Source organism: Anabrus simplex, chromosome 12 (assembly GCF_040414725.1).
Source record: "Anabrus simplex isolate iqAnaSimp1 chromosome 12, ASM4041472v1, whole genome shotgun sequence".
In the NCBI taxonomy this organism is placed as follows: domain Eukaryota; kingdom Metazoa; phylum Arthropoda; class Insecta; order Orthoptera; family Tettigoniidae; genus Anabrus; species Anabrus simplex.
In genome coordinates this window covers 102,075,313-102,093,916 of record NC_090276.1, presented here as the reverse complement: position 1 = coordinate 102,093,916, position 18,604 = coordinate 102,075,313, and the positions used below count along the sequence as shown (strand labels likewise).

Sequence of the window (18,604 nt, the reverse complement as noted above, 5' to 3'; positions counted from 1 at the left end):
TTTTACTGTATTTTTTTTTTTTTTTTTAATTTATATTTTTCTGAGCCCTTCATACCTTTCTTCTGTGTGTTATATTTGTCCCATTTCTTATAGTTCTCCTTCATATTTCAGCATTTATTAAATAATGCTGACAGGATTGGAATCATCCCAGAGCTCATCATTGATAAGGCTTTGAATAGTGGACTTCTCTCAACACCTAGTGGTAAATCAGCTTCGTCTGAAGATATTCCAAAATCAAAGAAGAAAAAGAAGCGGAGGAGTGGTTCCTTGACGAGTAAGTACTTTCTCTGTTTTGCTTGTTACTTTTTAAAAATCAGTTTTGGTTCTTTCTGAAATGCAGACGATATTCTAGGAATGATAAATGGTATCAAGAAGATGGTGGGCAAAGGTTCGCCAGATGTTGAGGAGAACAATCTCCTCCCTTCAACTCCAGACTATTCTACTCCTTGTATGAAGTCTGCTAAGAAACGGAAAGCAGTGGAGCCTCCCAATGCATTCTCAAGTAAAAAGAAGTGAGTATGAGCTAAAAGTTGTCTTTCTTCATAATTAGTAATGGAGGGGGATATACACGTGACAATCAAGTAATGTATAGAAAGCTAGAAACATGAATAGGGCAAACACGTGTAGGAAGAGGAGACGAGAACAATCTCCACATCTTCTCTCCTCATAACTTTATCAGGAGGGCATTGAGAGTTGGTCTTGGTATGGGAAGTGTGGGATAAGATAAAAGAAGGGGAAGGGATTAAAAAATAAAAATGAATACTGATGGTAAAAGACAAGGACTGACTCATCAGGGTCTAAGAAGAAAAGGAAGAGAGCACATCTGGTTTAAGATTGTCCTCGTCCTGTTGTGTTCTCATGTTTGTCCTGGTCTCCTCTTCCCATTGCTCCCTTTTCTGATGCTGACCTGCCGTGTTTGTCCCATTATGTGCTCCTGTTTATGTTCCACTCTGTGTACATATTCTTACCTTTGTAGCTAAGTATTCTAGCACTTGTCTGTTGGAGATGATCTTATTCTGCACCCTCTACTCACCTCACTACTAAGTTGGGTAATGGCTCAGTGACCACCACCTCTGCCTGTTCTTCCACCATTCTTCTCTCCACTGCTTCCTCTTCTTTGGTTAACCACCTCTTCCTTGGTGTCTTCCTAGATCTTGTCCAGTCGCCTCCCATTCTATCATTCCTCTAAGGGTTCTCATTATTTCCATCCTGTCAACACATCAGCATAATGGTCCCTATTCTGTTTTGTAGCTTCTATATTGCCAGCCTGTTCTGTAACTCTTGTGTTGCTTATACAGTCCTTTTTTGTCTTCCTGGACATGCTTCTAAGGAACTTCATTTTTCCATTCCCTGGACCCTACTTTCCTCACTGTATATTGTTGTCCATGTTTTCTGCTCCACATGTCATAATAGGCATAAAATAGATCTTGCACCCCTCTTTGCATCGTCGTAGAACCTTTTCATTCCATATCCCTTTTTGCACCTTTAATCTCTGTGAGCACTGTGATATTATTAGTCCAGTCAAAATGTATATCCGTGCTTGCAAAAGGTCCGGTCGTTCTGAATTTTTTATGTGTTGTTAGGACCTAAACCAATATTAAAAAAACAGATTTGCAATTTCCAAAGTGTTGTGCGAGCGGCAGTGTACCCAAAAAACCATGAAATTTTTGGACTTTTTTAAGGTTTTGCTCAATATTGCAGTGAAGGAAGGGTTTGACCGGTATCGTCACTCTATATACTTTTAAAGTAGACTAAATTTGCCACAGTTTGAGACCAGAAGTAGCTCTATACAGCCACTGGTTCCCAAGACACAGTTCTTCTAAAATAGGCAATTTTTTCCAAAAAGGGAATTTTTTTTCTTCAGAATGGTCACTTATTTTGTAAAATATCTTCTAAAATACGCTTCCCACATCAAATATTATATGAAATGAAGTTGTAGTAAATTTGATTAGCTGTCATTTGAGACCAGACTTGTACCCATAGGCCCAACGGTTCTCTCAAAAATGGCAGATAACAAAAAACAGTCATAAGTGGGTTTTGGGGGGAAATGCAAATAAACTGTTCTCAGGTCTTTTTATTGTTTTATTTATCAAACAGTTAAATTTTTTACTGTTAAAAAATTGTTTGATGAAAAAAGAAAAGGTAATATACCTATCGGGAATTATGTCATCGTCAAACATTGTTTTATATACCTACACACTAAAATGCTTGTACAAAACATCATGGTACCTACTATAAGGAGAAAATTACACTTACACAAAAAAGAAAACTAATATAAATCATGTAGGTATTGTTTTGGTTGCCATATCAAGCCTTTCTTTTTATCTTAAATGGCCCGGGCTTGGGCTCGCACGAAGATGGTGTCTCGATGGCTGTGATGGACACTGTAGTCAGGTCATCTTCATCGTCCGAGCATTTCAGCTCCACATCTGGGACGTTAATGCACAATTTGCCACCGCATGACTGGCAGAGGACTGAGCATTGTAGCCCAACCTTTCTGCACGAGCAGCTCCCAGACCACTCTTTCTTGCATTTACATGAAATTTTTCGCAGAAGGGCAGGAGGGGCGGGATCCATGGTGGTGGGGGTGGGAGAGAGTCCCTGGGAAGACAGCTTCCACCCCCAATCAGTGGGATTCAATTTGACTTCCCACCACTTTTGCACTTGCAGGTAGCACCTTGCTGCATGGTGGCCTGCGGCATCTTCCGTCCGTGGCAAACGGGCCACAAAGCACTTGATGCCTGCTTCTCTCATGGCTTGTAGGTTGGAGTCTGGCCAAAGGAAGACCTCCACTTGCTCAGCAAGTGGTTCACTCTTGATCAGGAGTGTTGTGATTTTGGTCTTTCCTTGGCCAAACGGTGCTGAGGGGGTATCGCACCCGGTAAACGCGTGGGTGAATAGTACCGTCCCTGGTGATCGCTGGGAGTCCTGGTGGTTGTAGGAGGTCGTAGAGGAGTGACTGCAACCAGCTTTGCCCTTCGTGCTATTCTGAAGGTAGGCGTTTTTCTCTTCAGCGCCTAAACTGTTGAGAAGAACGAGCAGGTCGACGTCTTCTCCAACTATGACGACCCGATCGACTACTGCTCTTTTTGAAAGCACCGTCATGACGATCTCTCGATCCGCATCTTATTTGGCAACAGCCACTTCTACTCCCTCCTTCTGAAAGGTGTCACAAAGAAGAGTTATTAGGCGTCTCTTGTTCTCATTGCCCAATACATGCTCTTGAGCAATCTGAATTACTGTGGATTCATCGAACGTCAATTCGTAGCTGGAATGAGCCTGCGTAGCGCCGGAGTCGTTCCGCTGTTTTGGTATGTTTTTTTTGTAGCATCTTTGGGGTAGCCAACAGAAACAATGGAGACGTTCTTCCGAAAGTGGTTACGGACGTAGGTGTTATTACGCGCTAAAAGCGCGCGAACTGTGCTCTTCCGCTGCCACACGACCTTAAGAAGTAGCCACCATCCAAAACGACGTGAGTGCTGGCATCTATCGGCGTGTGTCTGGAAAGAGGGGTGAAGGCAGAGTACAGAGTGGATTTTGTGCCCTTGCGCATTGAACAGAGAACAAATTAGTAAGTAGTAAGCATACCAGAAATTGAAGATTTTATTAATGTTTTAAAATTCGTGTTAAATCAAAATTATTTTGCATTTAATAATAAAATTTACCGACAAAAAGGACTCTCAATGGGAGCCCCAGCATCAGGAATATTGGCTAATATATACTTAGACTATTTGGAACACACGAAAATTATTAATCAAATAGAGGGTTTGGAGTTTTGGACACGATATGTGGACGATGTTTACGCTATAATAGATAACAGACTCACCGATAGCAATAAAGTTTTAAATATATTGAATAATTTGGATTCCAATATAAAATTCACTTTAGAAGAGGAAGTAGAAAGATCACTGAATTTTCTGGACATAGTCACAACGAGAGAAGAAAAAGGATTTTCTTTCAAAATACACAGAAAATCTACTTTCACACTGACCACTATCAAGAACAACTCGTTACACCCTGAGGCACAGAAAAGATCAGCATATTTTAAAGTTAGATATTTGGAACATGTGAATGCTGAAAAACATAGAAGATTCTCAGTTATGGGATCACACATGACTGCCACAGGTCATAAATTTACCAACATAGAACAAGACCTGACCATCATAAAGAAATTAAAGAAGGGCAGCTTAATGAACACATATTAAGATCTATACATTCATCTAGACCAACTTATAAAGAAAATTGATAACCTTAATGATGCTGTAGAATATAAGAATCCTTTATATTATCAAATTCTAGTATATTTGAAAATTCTTGAGAAAGATCACGAAAAAAGAATTAGAATTTCTCCACCTACAGATAGCCCTACAACTTATTCCTCCTCAGTTGAAGCTATAGGTGACAGCAAGGAGGTCCTTGACACACCTATATCCCCCGCTCCTCCACCTCCTCAGGTGCAAGAGCAAGGAAGAACGCATCATCAGTATTACACCAGACACAAGACTGTAAAAGAATGACAGGAGTTACTGTTCCAAAGGAAAACAGGCTTAATATGAATTGACAACTAGGAATTAAGAAGATGTACAATATAAGAAGGATCCACCTTTCAATACTCCGTTGTAAGTTGAACTAAAAAGAAGTCACAACTTGTTTATTGGGACCGGTTTCGACACATTACAAGTGTCATCATCAGCCAAATAGTAATATAGGGCAAGATATAAAGATCTTAAAACAACTAATACATTGAACACAGGCAAAAAATTAACATTGATTCATATCGTAGTAATTCAGTTAATGTCCAAAACACAATGATCGCAGTCAAGAGAGTAAACAGAACATCATTGTCTTGCGCCGAAAACAAATATAGTTGAAGTTCACAAGCAGGTCAAGTATGCACTTATGTAGAGTCGTTGCTAAGCAGGTCTTGTAGGCATTTGTTTCTCAGGCCGAAGAGTAAAAGGTGACGTAATTGAAGTCTTAGGAAAGCAGTGTAGGATTTAATTTCGTCAAATTCAGAGTAGGTATATAAGTATAACCATACTGTTGTATGAGGCACGTTTATGTGACTGTGGGTGAAAAGAGTCTTGAAACAGAACAAAACAAATCAGTTAATTTTCTAGACATAACAATAAGCAGATTACCTTCCTCATTATCATATATGATTTATAGAAAACCCACACATACAGCTAACACCATAAAACAGGACTCTTTTCACCCACAGTCACATAAACGTGCCTCATACAACAGTATAGTTAACCGTGCCTTCAAAATTCCGCTTTCAAAAGATAACTTAAATAAAGAACTAAACATCATCCGCTCCATTGCCAAATTTAATGGTTATAATACATATTTTATTGAACAAATCATTAACAAATTTAGACACCGCCCTAACACAACACTCTTAAAAGATATTCCTAAACCAGCTGCTTACACCACATTCACATTCAATACAAATACCTATAGTATAGCTAATGTCTTCAAAAAACATAATACCATGATTTCTTTTCGAACTAATAATAGAAACCTTGAATTATTGCATAACTCCAACTCCATAAATAGAACAAGTGTCTTTTCTAAATCAGGTGTATATCGTTTTAAGTGCCACAACTGTAATTCTTCTTACATAGGTCAAACTGGTCGTAACTTCAAAATTAGGTACCTTGAACACGTTAATGCAATAAAGCACAACAGATTTTCGGCAGTGGGACAACACATACATGACACAAAACATGTTTTCACTACAATAAACCAGGATATTGAAATTCTCAGCACTCTAAATAAAGGCCCTCTCCTAGACATCACCGAATCCAAATCTTAATCTTAATGATATTTCTGAGAAGCCTAATGCTATTTTCGATTTTCTCATCTCCATTTTCAATAACCTGAAGTCAACAAGTAAGAGATCAATCTTTCACAATTTACACAATACCCTCTCGTGCCACTTCCCCCTTCCGCAACACCCCCCTTGATCCTCCTTAGTTCCCCCCCCCCCGTTTTCTTCCTTTTCCCTCCCACCCTCTAAGCCCCAGGGGCTCTGAACTTCGGAGCGTGGGTTGGCAACCACGGGGCCCTTAGCTGAGTCCTGGCATTGCTTCCACTTACTTGTGCCAGCAGGCTCCTCACTTTCACCTATCCTGTCCGACCTCCCTTGGTCAACTCTTGTTCTTTTCCGACTCCGATGCTATTAGGTTTCCGAGGGCTAGGGAGTCTTTCATTTTCACGCCCTTCGTGGCCCTTGTCTTCCTTTGGCCGATATCTTCATTTTTTGAAATATCGGATCCCTTCCATTTTTCCTTTCCTACCCACTCTCTAACCCCCCAGGGGCTCTGAACTTCGGAGCGAGGGTTGGCGACCACGGGACCCTTAGCTGAGTCCTGGCATTGCTTCCACTTACTTGTGCCAGGCTCCTCACTTTCATCTATCCTGTCCGACCTCCCTCGGTCAACTCTTGTTCTTTTCCGACCCCGACGCTATTAGGTTTGCGAGGGCTAGGGAGTCTTTCATTTTCACTCCCTTCGTGGCCCTTGTCTTCCTTTTACCGATATCTTCATTTTTCGAAGTGTCGGACCTCTTCCTCTTTTTTCCTCGGTTTAGTGTTATATAGAAGATATTTACCCATTTGTACTTCCTCTAATAGCAATAATCACCACCACCACCACCACCACCCTCTAATAAACGTTCCCCAACCTTTTCTCTATTTATCATCTCCCATTCACCTATCAATTACTACGGCAAGTTGTTTCGAGTTGAACCTCACATTGCAATTTTCTTTTATTATTTCTTCCTATTTTTAATATATTTTTATTTGACTTTATTCTTTTTAATGTTTTAAATTATTTTCAAACTTATATACCTACTTTGAATTTGACGAAATCAAATCCTACACTGTTTTCCTAAGACTTCAATTACGTCACCTTTTACTCTTCGGCCTGAGAAACAAATGCCTACAAGACCTGCCTAGCAACGACTCTGCATAAGTGCATACTTGACCTGCTTGTGAACTTCAACTATATTTGTTTTCGGCGCAAGACAATGATGTTCTGTTTACTCTCTTGACTGCGATCATTGTGTTTTGGACATTAACTGAATTACTACGATATGAATCAATGTTAATTTTTTGCCTGTGTTCAATGTATTAGTTGTTTTAAGATCTTTATATCTTGCCCTATATTACTATTTGGCTGATGATGACACTTGTAATGTGTCGAAACCGGTCCCAATAAACAAGTTGTGACTTCTTTTTAGTTCAACTTACAACGGAGTATTGAAAGGTGGATCCTTCTAATATTGTACATCTTCTTATTTCTCTATTCAATACGGAATGATCATGAAGTTTTTAACTTTAAAACTAGGAATTAGTTATATTTTCATCTGCATTAATAATAAGAGCCACATTGTGATATTTTGACAATTACTTTTAAATTGTATAATTTTTAATTTATAAATTGACCTCTTTTCATGAATTATTAAGAAAAGAATATTCATTTAGGACATATTCTCTATGGAATATTGTACAAGTGTTTCCTTGACAACTGCTTTCAATTGTAGAAATAATTTATATATTTTCTCTTGAGTTTTTTGTTTGTTTTAATGTTGTCAATCTTATGTTAATTTTAAGGACTCTTCCTCTTAAGCATTACTTTGTCAATTTATATATTTCTCATCTAAACAGTGTTATGTGGCTGAAGATGTTGATAAAATACGAAACATGTACCACTTCTACATGCTGCTCCCCAGTAGGATATGAGATGCTGCAGAAACTTTCAAGCTCTTCACATATGTTCACCATAAACACCATTTCTGTTGTCCACCTTGCCAGCACACCATCTTCATGGATTGCATCAGCTTCTGTTCAGTTGTCAGGTCTGACACAACCCAGACCAAAACTTGTCAGACCAGCGAATGGTGAATGATCCTTTTGTGAACATGTCATGTTCACTTTTATCCATCCGATCTTGTAGAGCCATCATATCCTGAAGGTAGAGGTGTACGCTCTTAGCGTACAGAAAATGTCCAGCTGCGTGGACAAAAGGGAGCATCTTGTGGACAGTGTACAAATGAAGGTTCCAATAAAAAATAAATAAAACCATAAAAAGACGTGAGAACACTTTATTGGCATTTCCCCCTCAAACCCACTTATGATTCTTTTTGGTTATTTGCCGTTTTTGAGAGAACCGCCGGGCCTACAGGTACCACTCTGGTCTCAAATGAAAGCTAATTAAATTTTCTACAACTTCATTTCATACAATATTTGACGTTTGATGCATATTTTAGAAATGAGTGACCATTTCAAAAAAATCACTTTTTGGAAAAAATTGCCATTTTTCGAAGAACTGTATCTTGAGAACCAATGGCTGTATAGAGCACGCCCTGGTCTCAAATTGTAGCACATTTAGTATACTTTAAACGTATGTAGAGTGACGAATACCGGTCAGACCCTTCCTTCACTGAGATATTGAGCAAAACCCGAAAAAAGTCCGAAAATTTCACGGTTTTTTTTTTTTTTGGTACACCGTCGCTCGTACAGCACTTTCAAAATTGCAAATCTGGTTTTTTAATATTGGTTTAGGTCCTAACAACATATACAAAATTCAGAACGACCGGACCTTTTGCAAGCAGACCCCCTTTTCATGTTTTCTTGACTTGACTATATGTACTGCTTCCTATCCACATCTAACGTGTTACATTTTCATACACCGAGCTCGACAGCTGCAGTCGCTTAAGTGCGGCCAGTATCCAGTATTCGGGAGATAGTAGGTTCGAACCCCACTGTCGGCAGCCCTGAAAATGGTTTTCCGTGGTTTCCCATTTTCACGCCAGGCAAATGCTGGGGCTGTACCTTAATTAAGGCCACGGCCGCTTCCTTCCCACTCCTAGCCCTTTCCTGTCCCATCGTCGCCGTAAGACCTATCTGTGTCGGTGCGACGTAAAACAACTAGCAAAACAAAAAAAAAACATTTTCATACATCATAGCATGGAAACACAGGGAACCAAGGTCCCAAAATAAAGTATCAGCAACCGTATGGCATTATGTTTTTAGGGTGAAATTACATAAACCTGAAGCTTGATTTATTGCGTGCATTCTGTCATTGTGTGGCAGTTACTTCAGGTCTTCAACATTTTGTGTTCTATATTAGCTTTAGATTCTGAGTTCTCATCATAGTCTTCCTACATGTCTGAGCTTCATAGTCCAACTGTAGTAGTATCTGTGAAGGCAAGAAAGTCGAGGGGGAAAAACAAAATCAATAATGCGGTCTACTATAAGTTTCTTGGAAAAGTTATTTCTACATAACACCATTTAACTGCTTTCATTCACACATCATTCTTCCTCTGTAGGTGTTAAGGACATGGGAGGGTATGATTATAGTAGATCACAAGCAGCCACTCAGTTCTGTTACTGAATCTCACGCATAGAAGTCCGTTATAGCGAGAATTCGTAACTGTCAAAAATTTACCGGGTATAGCAGATTGTTGTTAAGCTGATTTATAGCTGAGAAGATACACTAAAAATAGCCATTAAAATTAATATGAAATTGCAATCAGTTTGTTCAAAACTTAAAAAAAAAGAAAGCTAATTCCCATATCATGGCTAACTCTTTATTTTTCCAATTCCGAGACTGTGTGAACATTTATGTTGACTTTCATCATCATCATCATCTTTGCATTAACCCCCTTATTGGGGATCTGCCTTCCTGCAATGTTTTCTCCACTTCAGTCAATCCATAGCGTCCTGGAGACTGAGTTAGGTGAAACACACGTTATTTCTCACCTGGTCCAGCCAGCGGGTTTGAGTTAGCCTTCAAGCTTGGCAACCTTCCATGTTCATTAAAGGGCAGTCTTTGCAACTGAGGCTATACAAGTCCTCACACTTCAAAAAATCACATTAAATCATACAATTAAGACACTTCTCATTTTAATAATATGGTTATTGTAATGACTAGAAAATTAAGGCTGGAAATGTATAAAATTAAACACAGTGAGGGAGAGAGCACATGTGCATGTGTGTGGTTTTGTTTTTATTCCTCAGTGAGCTTGAAAACCGATGTGATTACGAATATCATGATTTAGTTTTTATGGTAATATGAAGGACGTCGCCACATCCTTAAATTGAGGTTGGTTTGTTTTTGTATTGTTCGGTGATTTTTAACATGCAACTATTCAAGTCGACAGCATTGATGAGCCATTCTTAGGACAGCCATAACCATATATGTTTTTTTTTTTTTCCAGGTACATATACATTGAAAAATACTAGCTTAGATATGTTATTCGTGTGTACGCAAGTGGTTGCTTGCGCTTAAACGATCTGTTGGATTTGTGAAATGAAGTTCTATGTTAGCTTGTACCCTCCAGCCCTGCTCTTCAGACAGCAATCAACTTCTTTGACATTTATAACAAAAATTTATTTGCCATTCTGCTCCAGTTACAGTATTTATTTGTTTCAACAAATTGGTTACTGATGCAGATGTATGATCGTGCATGTATCATTGTAGGTGTTAATCCTTTTACTTACCAAGTCTTAACTGGTTTAGTTTTCTGTACCTTTTTGTGCAACCATTTGTTATTCTTTCTGCTGTTTCTTGAGCCAATATGTAACACCGGTGTCATTAGAATAGCAGTAGGCAGAGGTATTGCCAGCCTATAGGACTTCCAGCATTGTTTCTTGGTCTTTCCACAATTTGGTATCTGGAAGATAGAGAAGATCACTGTCTTGAATTTCATGCACTGTAGAAATGATTAAATGTTGAGAATACTTTATTTCAAAAATAAAATATTTAACATTTGCATGGGGCTAGTGCACAAGTAAATATGGTACATGTTATGTTATATTGTAGTTGTGTTTTGGAACCATGGTGTGGTGGTGTTTCAGGCGAGAGATCTTACAATCTCTGCCGCAGAGCGTGACCCTAGCTAGCACCCCCTGCCTGCCTGGTGCCGAGTACTGCCTCACCCCCCGAGTGTGTGCCCACCCCAAGTAAGTAGCCGTCCCCACACTAACACGCATGGGGCATGTGTCCTTCTAACAGCACGCTCACCATCTGCTTGTTTATTGTGCGCTACTGAGCTTGATATGGAGAGTTCAGAGGACTCTTCAACTTGAAGGAGCTTTTAGGATAGTATAGCCCCAAATCAGAAAGAGTAGATGGAAGTATCTGGGCAGAGGAAGCTTGTGAAAGAAATGTTCCCTGAAGCAAAGAATGATGATAATATTGTGGTTTTACATCACATGACGAGGTGCTGGAATTTGTACATGCTGGTAAATTTGCTGACACCAGAAGAAAAGAAAAGACTTCTCGAGAACAATATGAGGAAATGTACATGGACGTCCTCTTCACTGGCCTGCTCAGGACAGGACTGTTGGTTCAATAACCAAATGGCTGGTTAAACTGGCAATATTCAGAGCCTATTTATAGAACATTACTTAATTTAATATGTTTTAAACGATATTTTGGAACATACTAGACCTATAAACTGGCATCTGCTACTGTAAGCGATATGGAACAAGTTGCATCTTGTCCGCAGGGTCGGTTCCAAATCCCAAGATTACGGGTTCAAACATGGTAGAAGTTGTCGGAATTTTGAAGAATGGTAAAAGGTCTGTCACTCCTTGTTGGGTGCTGTCAGCATGTAAAGATCTCTGGTGACACATTTGGTGTTTACCAGGCAATTAATTAAGACCCAGCCATAGATGCTCAACAGAGATCTCATTTGGTAGAGTAAGACCGAACGTCGAAATTGATGTTCAGGCAACCGAGATGGCCTGAAATAAAAATCCCTGCATATGATAGATGATGATGATGATGATGATGATGATGATGATGATGATGATGATGATTATCCACCAGCGGAATGGGGTGAGTGCTTGCAAAACCAGAAGTGACATTATTCACAGACAAGTGGTTAAGAGGCTGTCCACTGTAAATGATGAAAGGAAAGAAGTTTGAGAGTCTAATATTGTTAACAAAGCAATACAAAACTTCTATTGGGTTATTTTTCATGGAAAGTGTGAAAATTGATGTGATTTAGGCATTTTAGAAATAAACCTCTATTTAAACCCAAATAAAGCCTGTAGTGTGCGTTTCATTGTGGTACATTTTCGATTTATTTGTATGAGAGGACAAATCCCAGCTGCAAGAAACAGTTTTTGTTCTATAGTGATGCTCAAACTTTATTAATGTTTGGCTCAAATGTTACTTTCATTCATTTAGTTCTGAATATTTGTGAATAAAATAGCCTTAAAAAAAAATCATCATCATTCCCTTTATTTTTTTCTGACTTGTAACTCTCTTGAACAGGTCACTTTTTATGGTCAGGATGTTTGCAGAGAACCTGAACAACTTTCATCCCTGCCCTTACAAGGGAGTTAGCGCAAGTTGCAGTATGTTCACACGATGAGTTCAAAAAATGGATTGCTGATGATAATGAGAAGGAACTAGTCCACAAAGTATGAGGTGCTGGAAAGAAGCACTTTGTTGCAGACATGCATTTGAATCACACTGTTTCCTCAGTACAAAAATTAGTTCTGTCTGGTTGCAGCCCTGGAGTTACTGATGGTGTCTCCAAGGCAAAGTACTAAAACTGACACATCATTAATGAAACAGAATCCCTTGTTGGTGGTATGAAGTCCGCTCAGTGCCACATTGAACTGCCAGAAATATAGCCCGACGAGTGGCGTGCATTTAGCATGTCTTCAGTGAAATGGCATGTACTGTATATGGGTTATGTCACAATGGTATTTGATTGCTCATGAGTGAAACATTAAGTAGTTGTAACTTACAATGTAATTGATAGTGGCACATCCTCATTGCATACTTTTAACCTTTGTCAATCTCTTTCATGTGTCTCTTAACTTAATTACAAATTGTAACTTCCACTAACTTTGTTTTAGGAGACTTAGATCTTCATCAATATGTGCCAAGACAAATGTCTCAAAATTGTCATTTCAAACTAATATTTCTTTCTATTTGAACAGGAGGACTGAAGTTTTTAGTCGGCCAACAATTGTGAAGCGACATATTAAAGAGTATATTCACATGACATGTTCTGTAGTAGGCTTAGATTTCAATACAGTGAGAAAGCAAATCCTGTATGTCCGTACTGCATTTTTTGTTACTGGTCGGTTTTGTAAGCAACATCTCCCAAGGTTGGGGCAAAAGTCATGGCAACATGAATGCGGAAGCTACCACACAAAGGAAAATATACAGATGAGAATGGGGAGCGTAAGGTAGTGGTGGGCAACGCTCTCGCTCTTGCGAGAATCTGAAGACAGATTCTCCTGTGCTGTGATCTTTGCAATGTCCCTGTAACTACGAGTGTAAGCTTGATAGTATATCATAAGCAGTTATTGGGTCAAATAACATTCTCATATGGAAACTTGTTTAGCCTCCGTGCCTCAAGCGTCAGCCTCTCGCCGCTGGGTTCTGTGGTTCAAATCCCGGTCACTCCATGTGAGATTTGTGCTGGAAAAAGCGGAGGCAGGACAGGTTTTTCTCCAGGTGCTCCAGTTTTCCCTATCATCTTTAATTCCAGCAACACTCCCCAATATCATTCTATTTCATCTGTCAGTCATTAATCATCATCCCAGAGGAGTGCGGCAGGCTTCGGCAGCTGGCACAATTCCTATCCTCACCGCTAGATGGGGCTTCATTCATTCCATTCCTGAACCGGTCGAATGATTGGTAACAGGGTATAAATTTTGATTTCATTTTCATGAAAACATGTGAGCCAATAAATTCTACATGTAATTGACTAGCTTAACTTGAACTTTTTGATATGAAGATCGCGTCTCTCCTATGGAGTTCACATCTATCGGGGTTCATGTCATACATAAACCTTGACGCTATTGCTGTTATGTGCCTTTTGACTGGTTCAACTTGGACTTGCGATGATTCAACAAACTCTATTTTAACTCTTTGTTTTTAATTAATTTGAAGGAATTCAACCTTATATTTTAAATTTTAATCCACGCTTCACGCATTGATCTATATTTTAATGTCCACAATGTCTATTGTCATACTTTAACAACTCTACGATTGTTTTTAATTTACAGGTGTTTATTGTTAATGCATTTGACGATAAATACTTGTTTTTAATTTGCACATATTTTGTTACAATCTCAAGTCTATTGTTCATTTTGTGTTGATCGTTGATGATCACTCTTCTATTACGACACGGTTAATCTTTTGATATGAGGATACTATTTTGATCATTTTTAAACTCGGGGCCCTGATCTAGTCTTTGTGCATTACTAGCTGATGATGATCACTATGCCGAACGAAACGTGTCCCATTATTTAAGATATTTCATGATTATACTATAATCCAATGAGTATATTGTAATGTATTAAATAGGTGGTTGTAAATAAAATTTTATAATTTTAATATATCAATAAATTCTGTCAAAAGCCTGGAAATGTACTGCATGTTTAACTGTGAATCCCTTAATACCATTAACAAAAGTGAAAACAGAATGTCAATATCTTAAACGGGTCACGGCTTATTTGAGGTGGACATCTTAGCCAAATAACCCCTGTATAACTTGTGAACAACTGTAGATAGGATGTACACCTACCTGAATACTGGAGGCGTGCATTATTCAAACTTGAGATGGGGAAAGATCTGCCTTGCTATATATGCAACCACCATTACATGTGATCGGAACTGTAATTTAAAATGCCCGAGTTTGCTCCAATTCTTTTGACGGGTAATGGGCAACGCTTTCAAGATCGATTCTCCTGTGCTGCAAGCTGTGCAACGTCCAAATATCTAAGAGTGTAAGCTTGGTAGTATGTCATCAGCAGTTCTCATATGGAAACGTTTTTGCTAATAATAATAATAATAATAATAATAATAATAATAATAATAATAATAATAAAAGTCCACGTGATGAGCTATCTGATGGTGAGATGGCGGCCCCGGTCTAGAAAGCCGAGAATAACGGCCGTTAGGATCTGTCGTGCTGACCTCACATCACATCGTAATCTACAGGCCTTCTGGATGAGCAGCGGTCGCTTGGTAGGCCATGGCCCTTCGGCGCTGTTGCACCATGGGGTTTGATTTGGTTTGGTTTTGATATAAAAATACACCTTGGTAGAAAACGCCCTAGTTGCTTGTTGACACGTATTCATAAGGCCTGTGGTTGGCTGTTTGCGTACTCGGCACAAACAACATTCAGCTCCGTCTAGCTGTAGGCCTACGACATGCTGCTTGCCATACAATGCAGACACAACACTCGAAATTTCTCGCAAGACATAGTGGCTGCGCTCGTCTCATGCTGCCATCACTAGCGTAAGGTGCTATGGCGAGTAGGTTTACCAGGCATAGCGAGGAAACTGTCGGCTGTGAAATCCGTGTGCTTCATAATGTTTATTCTTAGACAGTGCAGTAACCTTCATGGTAAACCCTCAGGGTAGTGCCGTAGTCGGGTATCAGTCTCCTCACTCTCGTGTTTCACATTGTTGTCAATGTCCTCTCGTCTCCCATCACTTAGCATGGAGACAGGTCCGGTGAATATGGCTGCTGTTCCAGTACTTCCCTTCCCACTTCTGCACAGAACCCGACTACTACTGCAGTCCGATTGCCTTGTACCTGTCCAATACATCGCCATCTTGTGCTGTGTCCACGTACTACTTTCCAGGACATATGATCTCTGTATGGTAGTGCCGTGAGGGGACAAAAATGTTGCCATGACTTCTGTCCCAACCCTCGCATTTAAACGTGGTGCCAGGTTGCAGATTATCACAACTAAAACATTGCTTGCCTGGTTGTTTCCTGTACATGGTCACATATGAATGCAGTGACTATCACACATCACCAAAATGTTTATTTAATTTTCTTCCTTAACCCCTCAAGCGGGAAGCTCGGTACATACTGGCTCACTCCCTGATTGAAAGAAATGTTTAATTACTTTGTTAAAAAACAATCCTAGACTATAATGAACTATTGAAGGGCCCTAAGGGAAATTACTTGAATGTAATGTATTTCATTGTGGGAAAATTTCTTTTATTTTAATTTTTCAGTACTTTGTGCAAGAACGTACTAAGTGCTTTCACGCTGTGATATCGAGGTTACTACTTCCTAAAAGCAAAACTCTGGTTTTCGTGTATACAGCAACTTTTACCTGAATATTTTAGGCAGTTTACTAACAATATCTGCCTGGAAATAAATGTTTCTATATATGTAAATTGTAGATTTACAAAGTTCGCATGTACCGGTACTTAAAAGATTTACAATGGAATAAATACATTATAATACATACGAAATTTTCTGTTATGTTGGTTAGCGCTTTCGAGGGATTAAGTTTATATAGCCTACCTACAATTCATAAGTGATACACACGGACTATATTACACTACAATACAGGTAATATTTACAGTCTTCACAATGTTATGTCTTTTACAGCTGTTCATTATGATACACACGGAAGCAGATCATGTTATATAACCTGTCACGGTGTCGCATAATTTATATGATTCCATTCCGAAACGCGATCATTTTCTTTGTATGTAAACTTCCACCCTAGCCACCCTTTCCATAGCAACAGGTTCTCATCAATTGACACTTTGCCATCAGGGGTATAAGCTTCCGAAAATTTTGCTAACTGGTCGTCAGATACTGGATTTTTCTTGTATATTTTGCGAGGAATTTTTCCATTATTCACCACATTGTCAGAGATATGTAAAAAGCTGTGGAGGAAAATATAATAATAACAGTAATAATGTTATTGGCTTTATGTCCCACTAACTACTTTTAGGGTTTTCGGAGATGCTGAGGTGCCAAAATTTAGTCCTGCAGGAGTTCTTTTGCATGCCAGTAAATCTACTGACAAGAGGCCGATGTATTTGAACACCTTCAAATACCCCCAGTCTGAGCCAGAATCGAACCTGCCAAGTTGGGGTCAGAAGGCCGGCCAGTGCCTCAACTGTCTGAACCACTCAGTCCGGCGAGAAAAAAATCTCTTCTATGTCATCAGCTCATAGAAAATAGGCGTAGCGAACAAGGGAATGCGAGAAATATAGTGTCCTGATTTAGGTTTCTGTACAATCCCCTGTGGCAACAGTATGGCGATAAGAAGCTTTTTATTTCGTCCTTATTTGTTCGGACCCGGTCTTGATCTCGACTCGTTCGTTTCATCTTACTAAACTGGGTTTTATGTGTGATTTTCTGCTGGGAATCTTTTGTCTGTTCAGCTATGTTCTGGCATATATTGTCATAAAAATGTAATTAAAATATTTCGCTCAGTTTTGTTCTCCGTAAAAACTCTCTCTTTACATCATGATGGAATTTTGGATCAAAGTGGGACCTTCTTTGTACATTTTCAGTATAAGTTGATGAAGAACTTGCACTGGATGAATTGTAATCAGTATTATTGTCACCACTGTCAATGAACAAGTATAATTAAAGAATCACCTAATCGATACTTTATTTTTTGCGTTAGGCAAAATTAAATATACATTATCACTCACAGAACATGTTTCGACCACTTTGTGGTCATCATCAGTTGTTTAAGGAAAACTTAGATGAAAAATATTGGACAATAAGCACAAGCGTTAATCTTCAGGTTATGGAAAAAATATTTGCTGTGTTGATTGTTTGATTGGTAAAAGTTCTTTGGTATCTTCTCTGTTATAAAATGGCGGTCATCTGGTTAGGGCATCTTGCCTCAAGGTATCATATCTTGGAAAGATGTTTATTCCGTGCTGCCTTGTGGATCTGTCTTAGTGCACGATCTAGTGTAGTAGCGATGCGACACGGTTTGATTGTTCGTGCAATCCACAGAAGAAAAGGGAAGTGGAGTTGTGTCATCATCTAGTACGTAATTTGAGGGAGGAGGGAGACTCAGCAGTGATTCCGCGACGTCGTGCTTGATTATTTCATTTTTTCGTCTTATTTGTTGTCTGTCAACCCATTCCATGTATTTACTGATGTGCTCGTATAAGAGGTCTTTTTGCTCATTCATTTCGTTAAGATTCCGTTCCCCATTTTCTCATTTATCAAGAATAGTGTAGATGTTTTCTAGGTTGTTCATTAGTGTTCCTTATTTGATCTTTCTTATGATTTGTGGTTCGCTTCTTTCATATGAGCTCCCATAGCAGAGAATCTTCTGTATTTCTCTGCATTGACGTGTTCTTGATATCTAATTATGAAGCTCCTTCCTGATTGTCCCACATATGTTTTACACTGAGTACATGTCAACTTATAAATGCCAGATTCTTGGAATTCGTCATCTTGAAGTTTATTGGCTCTATTGTGATTAAAGAATCTATGTTTTGTATTGTTTTTGGTTGAAAAAGGTACTTTGGCGTTGTATTTCTTAAACAAATTCGTGATTTCATAAATCCTTGGGTTATTAAATGTGAATTTGGCGTACCTCTTAGTCTTTTCTGATTGCTGTTTTAGTTTAATTAGTTGTTGATATTTGCATTTAGAGATGATTTTGTTGATGAATTTCAGACTGAAACCATTATGCAGGGCTTGTTCACGAATGTAAGATAGTTCCTTCTTTCTGTCAGTTTCTGTTAACGGTATTTCAAAGGCCCTGTTGACAAAACTATAGTAAGCAGATTTCTTTTGCGAAATGGGATGTAAAGAATCGCTTTTTATTGCGG

General features: G+C 38.9%; 1 protein-coding gene across 1 annotated transcript in view; it reads left to right on the top strand.

Moving 5' to 3' along the window:
- The window catches only part of LOC136884169 (uncharacterized), a 168,172-nt gene that overhangs the window by 108,773 nt on the left and 40,795 nt on the right, over window positions 1–18,604 (top strand). The window contains exons 6-8 of the mRNA XM_067156206.2: window positions 112–274; window positions 353–512; window positions 10,868–10,972. Coding sequence (XP_067012307.2) covers window positions 112–274; window positions 353–512; window positions 10,868–10,972 — 428 coding nt within the window. The remainder of the gene's footprint in view (window positions 1–111; window positions 275–352; window positions 513–10,867; window positions 10,973–18,604) is intronic.